Raw genomic sequence first — 7,302 nt, 5'->3', positions numbered from 1 at the left:
TGCTGTGCTCATTAAAAAGAGCTACTGAGTATATATATATGTCCTAAACATGGACAGTTCACTCACCAACCCACAGTCACTGTCAAGTTGACATTCTTCCCTTTAATCCCAGACACTTAAACTTTACAAAACTAGCGATATTTTGGAGCCCTAGGGAAATACATTTTGTAATATTTATATATACAGTACTGTGCAAAAGTTTTAGGAACCTGAGAAAATTATAGGATTAAAAAGGTTTTTTTTGCTTAGAAATACACAAATGTTAAAATAAATACAAATAATATTAACATCATAAACAGCAATTTTATGTCTAATAATGTGTTCGTTTAACTATTTCCAAATCTCTTCAAGTGTGCTGGTGATGGAATCAAACAAATCCATGCAATGTTTGGGGACGTTAAAGAGACAAGTGGAACCAAAGTTTGTTCTCTTAGCTAGCTCACAAGATATTGACTCCATTTTTCAAAATCTTGTTACTTTTCCTGGATTTATGTTTATTTGCATTTATTCTAATGATATATTGTGTTTTTATAAGCACAGGCAAAGTTAATACTAATACTAAGATCTTAGGTGCCTAAGACTTCTGCACAGTTATGTTTAATTAATTAAAATCTTCTGCATAAAATCTGGTCATTTGGTGAGAAATATGATAAATTACAAATCTATCATTATACTCAGGTGCCATCTTGTTGCGAGGTAAATAATATTCACCCAAAAGCCACTGAGTCAATAATTAATATGGCCTGGCCTGACCTTGACCCTTAGTTAAGTCTACTGATATAGTGATGTCCTTTGACCATCCTGCCAAACCATCCCTCGAATATCCTGATGTTGCAGGCAGTTCATAGTGGAGTTAATAACTTATGGCTTGTGCAAGGTTAAAGCATCATAGAAAACAGCAAAAAATAGTGTGTTTGAGAGTCTGATAATTAAGTTCTGGATGCCTTTGCATATTCCAACATAGCAAATAACATAATAAAAAAAGCATAATTTCTCCATTAAATCCGATGTGCTATAAACATCAAAAGTGCTCATCTTGAAAAAGTTTGTCCAGACACTCTTCAAATTGTGGCAACAACTAAATTTACCCAAGCACACTTTTGATAAAAAAAGGAAAAGCAGTTCCTAAAGAAAGGTCTCTTCGTAAGTCTCTGTAGAGGTGCAAGGCTGAGAGGGCACAGGGTCCCTGGAGTCAGATAACAGCTCCTGGAAGAGGTCACTGGGAGCCATGGTGACGGTCTCATATGAGGGAGGGGAGGACTGCAGAGACTCCTCAACTATTTCCTCCTCAGGGCCATAATTCTCCTTAATCATACAAGCTATGAGCCCCTCCCTTTCTGGGGCATCCTCGACGTCCACCCCCTCAAAGTTTATCTGTCGGTACAAGTAGGAAGCTTGCTTCATCTGCCGCTTGACCAGGTGCCTCCTGTAGGCACGCTGGATGACAGTGGCTGAGACTTCCTCCTGCTTACGCCGGAGCGTGGTGGTGATGGGCTCATGAGATATCTTGGATGGGTTGGCCATCATGAACTTGTCCTCCATCTGCTGCTTGAGGGCATCCATCTCGCCCGACTCACCCAGGACACGCTTGGTGAAGGCGAACAGGATGTCCAGGCAGTGGATCTTGTCCCCGCTCACCATGGGCAGGTCCATGGTAATAAGCGTAATCTTGTTGGGTTTGGGGATCCGCAGGGGTTCAGACAGCGCATCAGCAAAGTTGGATAGCTTGGAGTACTCAATGAAGTGCGTGGCCTCCACGTCAAACTTCTCCCACACCTCATAGAACATCTCAAAGTCATCCTCGCTGAGAGGTTCTGTGCTCTCCTCAGTGGCCACGCTGAAGTTCTCCAGGATGATGGCGATGTACATATTAACAACAATAAGGAAGGAGATAATGATGTAGCTAACAAAGAAGGTAATCCCCACTGAAGGATTTCCGCAGTTGCCCTTGGTGTTGGTTCCCGTGTTGATGATTTGTGGGTTGCATTCCTCAGGTGAGTTGTTCAGAATGGGATCCAACAAATTGTCCCAGCCAGCCGAGGTGGTGATCTGGAAAAGGCATATCATGCTGTTCCCGAAGGTCTCAAAGTTGAACATATCGTCAATCCCACCCTGTTTCTTCACATAGGCGAAGTTGGCCATGCCAAAAATGGCATAAATGAACATGACGAGAAACAACAGGAGGCCGATGTTGAATAGTGCTGGCAGTGACATCATTAAGGCAAAGAGTAATGTCCTTATTCCTTTGGCTCCTCGTATGAGCCTAAGGACTCTTCCTATTCTGGCCAGTCTGATCACTCGAAACAAGGTTGGAGACACAAAGTATTTCTCAATAATATCAGCCAGAACAATTCCTGTGAGGAGAAACAGATGAAGGATCACATATCAAACTTAAAAGTAAAATAATGATGCCCTATACCTCAACATGATACACCATATTCAGTAAAATGAACAAGAAATTATTAATAGTATTAAAAATGACTATAACGCTTATAAAACACAAAAATAATAGAAACCCTTCTTTTTAGTCCCTGAACAGAGAACAAGAAATCTTTGAGTTCATGTGTTACAGTGAAATCCCTTCAAATGATTTAGACATTGTGCAACACTCCAGCCTGAGAAGGGAGCAGTGTTCTACACTGTTTAACCAATTTAACATAACCAAAGACTCCATTAATATGAACCAAAATAACTGTTCTCCAATGTTTACACTATAGGTCTCCATAATAGCTACCAATAAGACAGTTAGTCCCTCTTTCCCTGTTAATTCAGCTTGATGTCAGCCAGTGCTCTGCTCCAAGCCTATTCAGATCCTCCTGGACCTGGTACCAAGCTCAGTGGATACATTTTAAAGCAACAGAACTGCTGGCAAGAGTTAACTTGCCCATGATGATGTTCCCCTTCTCATCCACTACCTATACTGCCTATACACTATACTGAAAATACTTGAGATGAAGACCTGTCATGTCTAAATGGTATATAAGCCTCTTATCACATATTTAACACTGAACATTTTTCCCCACACATTTTTCAAGCATTTCCTCTCTTTTAGCGTCAGTGGCCACATGGTCAGTGGTGCAGTGTTGCACTCTGAGGTGAAGCAACATGGAGGCCTGGCATGAATTTATGATAAATTCAACCAAACCAGCTATAATTTATTTTTAACATTTTCCATATATTAAAAATAATTCCTCTTTCTTTGCTGAAACATTTAGGCTACTTTTTTCGTAGCTTGAAAAAAAAGATAAAGCTTCCGAATACTACACAGAGAATTGAATATCTAGTTAACGAACAAACACTCAAGTATTTAAATTATTCAGGGCAGCTCTAATGTGCTATGGATCACAGCTATAGATGGATTTAGCATCGGTGGAAGTCTAGTCTCAGTGATAGTACACAAAGCTCAAGGCAAGTTTGACGCTCTGATCTATTTGTACCCACCAACAATGGAAAGGATGACGACTACAAAGTCAAATATGTTCCAGCTAATGGTGAAGAAGTAGCAGCGGAGGGCAACGATCTTGATGAGGCATTCAGTGGTGAAGATGATGATGAAGGCCAAGTTGATGTTGTTGAGGATGAACTCCATGCGAGCAGACTGCTCATCCGTCTCCACCATCATGGTGATCATGTTCAAGATGATGAGCATCATGATTGTGATGTCAAAGGCTTGTTTGGACACCAAGTCAAAGAAGAAGCCTTGCAGAATGTTCTAGGTGGACCAAAGAAGTGTGTTAACAATTGCAGGTTAATAAGCTAAGCTAACAATAAGCTTATAATGTGCTTGATGATAATAAGTGTTTTACCATTGGTCTTGGTATGGGCTTCTGTGGCTTTTTTGTTCCCAGTTTTTTCATTGCATTGTAATATTTTTTCTGCTCTTCGGTCATAAAGATATCCTGCCCACCTTACAAAAGCAGAAAGACATCAGCCTTATTTTTAAATGAAAATATCAAATTCACACACAAATATTTTTGCCAAAACAGTTAAGTATCAGCACCTATCTTTCTCTTCTGCTGATTGAAGTTGTCAATAATGACACCGATGAATAGATTAAGTGTGAAGAATGAGCCAAAAATGATGAAGATGACAAAGTACAGGTACATGTAGAGATTGATCTCCTTAACAGGCTGCTCTTCTACCTGTGGTGCAGAACACAACACATGACTCAGAGCACTGCATTTTGATTTACACTTAAGATTTTTCAAAAATACCTTTTCTGTCATTATTTTTTTTGAAAGCCAATAATGCTTACCCCCCGGGAATCCACAGCTGCATACATGATTTCCATCCAGCCTTTGAAAGTTGCCTGTGTAACAAAGACACAGTGTCAAACCTGAGCTAATTCCAGAGCTGGACAGCAATGATAATTTCACCACAGAACGCAGTGTTTTACATAGAGAAGGGTTTTGAGAAACCATGTTGTAAAATGTAGATTTTATATTAGGACCTTATATATATATATATCTACCTTACCTTCATTTTTCATTTACTCATTGGAAAGACAAGACTCAACCAAGAGTCAATATGAAACCAACAGGATGTGGTCACCATAAAACGCCATTGCCTTGGTAACAGGCAATTACAAGCTTTTGTGAATGACTGAATGCAGACTATTTCTAGAGATAAATGAGGTGAGAGGGAGGAGGTGAGATGACTCAGCAGAGGCAGGGGCATGGTTGCTTGGCTACCTCACCAAATAATCTCCACCGATATTTTTCTAAAAGCAATACAATATGAAGGCCTGACCTGTAACTGTTGATGGGTGAAATGGAAATGAACAAGAATGCAGATACTTACGACTTGCAAAAGTGACAGGTAGCCCAACCCCACGTTGTCGAAGTTGACTTTCACCTTGGTCCAGTAGAACTGAGTGTCATTCATGGCCTGGCAGTCAGACTTGTTGTTCACAATCGAAGCACTGTGGATGTAGCCTGTCCTGTTAACACACTTTCCAAATTTCCCAGCAAAAAGGTTGACACCCATGATGCTGAAGATCAGCCAGAAGATCAGACACACCAGCAGGACGTTCATGATGGAGGGGATGGCTCCAATTAGTGCATTAACCACCACCTCACCAAAAGCAAACAGATACGTTAGACCATACAGTACAACAGCCAGCCACATTATAGCTTACTTCAAACCAGCAATATTAGACCATTGTGTAAATCAGCTACATAAGAAAATGTTATACAAACTTGCAAGTACAATTGGCTCAAAAGTGATGATAACCAGACTAGAATATCTGGTCATGCTGTCACAGATTATATTTCTGAATGTAAAAGTGGCTGAACCTTTTCTATGGACAGCGGAGAGCTCATACACATATTGTAACCTGATTAATGTCATTCAAAATGAGGGATTTCATGAAAATTAACTAAATGAGGATTAGGGCAACAATGAGACCTATGTCTCAACATTAATGCCTACTATATCAGCTGTTTTTTTTTACAATTAAAAAATACAGCCTAAAATTTATTATAATTGAGTGTAAATACTAGAAACACTAGTATTTATACTAAATACTTGTATTTAACAGTGTAAATTTAATAGTGTAAATACTAAAAATACCAGAAACACACGTTCAGGTTATAACACATGATACTGTCTTGATGACACACAGACTGTTTAGCTTTCCTGTCAAAAGAGTCAAGAGGACTAAGAAGAGAATATGTTCTTACTCGCATTCCTTCGAATCTGGACAGGGCTCTCAGTGGTCGGAGTGCTCTTAGGGTCCTCAGGGATTTAATAGCTCCAAAGTCCGAATAGCCCAGAGAGTTAGCCACCAAGCTAATCAATGACACCTGCAAAATAAGAGCAAAAGCATATTTCAGATTGAAACAAACTACAGGTTGATGGGCTGTTGCATGAGCATTGCAGGACTTGGATCTGAAACACGCCTTTATTTTCCTAAACGCTTTGTACAATCTTCATGGTACACTAGTGTTCACAGACATTTCTCTTTAATTCTATTCTGACACCTGAAGTGACTGGGCTTAAGTTCTAGGTTGGGAAACTTCTACCAAGAGTTGTTTAAGAGGAATTTATGCAAGTGTAATAATCCACTTTTTAAAGTCCTTAAGGTCATCACTATGGGGATTATGAATTACTGTTATTATAGGAACCTAAAAAAATGTTATGGTATAAAATCAGCACTTTAACTTTCACAAGGAAAAAAACTTGAATCCTTTCAATAAAAAGATAAACAAAAAATTACACACACATAATTATATATACAGTGGTGCTTTAAAATTTGTGAACCCTTTAGATTTTTTTATATTTCTGCATAAATTTGATCTAAAACTTCATCAGATCTGTAAAACACGGTGCTGGTAGTATCATGGTTTGGGCCTGTTTTGCTGCATCTGGGCCGGGACGGCATGCCATCACTGATGGAACAATGAACTCAGTTCATGGGACAAAACCCACCAACATAAGAGCTGAAGCTGTTTTGTACAGAGGAATGGGCTAAAATTCCACCAAGCCAATGTGCAGGACTAATCAACCGTTGCTAGAAATGTTTATTTGCAGTTATTGCTGCACAAGGGGGTCACACCAGATATCGAAAGCAAAGATTCACATACTTGTGCCACTCACAGATATGTAACATCTGATTATTTTCCAAATAACCAAGTCTAATATTTTTGTCTAATTTGTTTAATTTGTTTCTCTTTATCTACTATTAGGACTTGTGTAAGAATCTGAAGAAGTTTTAGGTCAAACTTATGCAGAAAAATAGAAAATTCTAAAGGGTTCGCAAACTTTCAATCACCACTGTACGTAAGTAAACACTATATATTCTACAAAAGCTTCTACAAAACCATGCTCTCATACTTATCATTAGGGATGCCCTGCACTGATCGGAAAAGCAGCATGGTGCATCTTTTACAAAGTGATAGCAAACAGGGTAACACACAGAAAGCTCTGACTCTACTCACTGACACATTCACTATTGCCAATGTGGACATGCACACGCATTTGGTTGCAGATTTGAATGAGTTAAAGAGAACATCGCCATGGATAAGATAAAGAAAGATCAAAATTTGACTGAGCTTAATTTGTTATCGCTATATAAAAGAAGCATCATGCAGTCTTTTTTGCTGAAGGCACTGTGATCTTCTTCCAAAGTGAGCACACAAACTCATTCAGAGCACAGTTCGGATAACAATAACAATAAACATGACTGATGCATGCCATTCCTGCGATATTCATTAATTTTCCAATTCAAAAAGGTTGTTTGTGACAAACTACGGAAAATATATAAATTCTTGGCTCTGTTAGATCACATAGACTACATATCAA

At 39.0% G+C, this 7,302-nt stretch overlaps 1 protein-coding gene across 1 annotated transcript in view; it reads right to left on the bottom strand.

Annotated features, from left to right (window-relative positions):
- Nucleotides 1–1,125: 1,125 nt before the first annotated feature.
- The window catches only part of scn12aa (sodium channel, voltage gated, type XII, alpha a), a 62,914-nt gene continuing 56,737 nt past the window's right edge, over nt 1,126–7,302 (bottom strand). The window contains exons 20-26 of the mRNA XM_036556282.1: nt 5,682–5,804; nt 4,801–5,073; nt 4,256–4,309; nt 4,001–4,142; nt 3,807–3,907; nt 3,442–3,712; nt 1,126–2,354 (exon numbers count right to left, since the gene is read on the bottom strand). Coding sequence (XP_036412175.1) covers nt 1,126–2,354; nt 3,442–3,712; nt 3,807–3,907; nt 4,001–4,142; nt 4,256–4,309; nt 4,801–5,073; nt 5,682–5,804 — 2,193 coding nt within the window. The remainder of the gene's footprint in view (nt 2,355–3,441; nt 3,713–3,806; nt 3,908–4,000; nt 4,143–4,255; nt 4,310–4,800; nt 5,074–5,681; nt 5,805–7,302) is intronic.

This window comes from Colossoma macropomum, unplaced genomic scaffold, assembly GCF_904425465.1.
Source record: "Colossoma macropomum unplaced genomic scaffold, Colossoma_macropomum, whole genome shotgun sequence".
Lineage (NCBI taxonomy): Eukaryota > Metazoa > Chordata > Actinopteri > Characiformes > Serrasalmidae > Colossoma > Colossoma macropomum.
The sequence above is the reverse complement of the archived record's forward strand: the minus strand, read 5'-3'. Positions and strand labels throughout refer to the sequence as shown.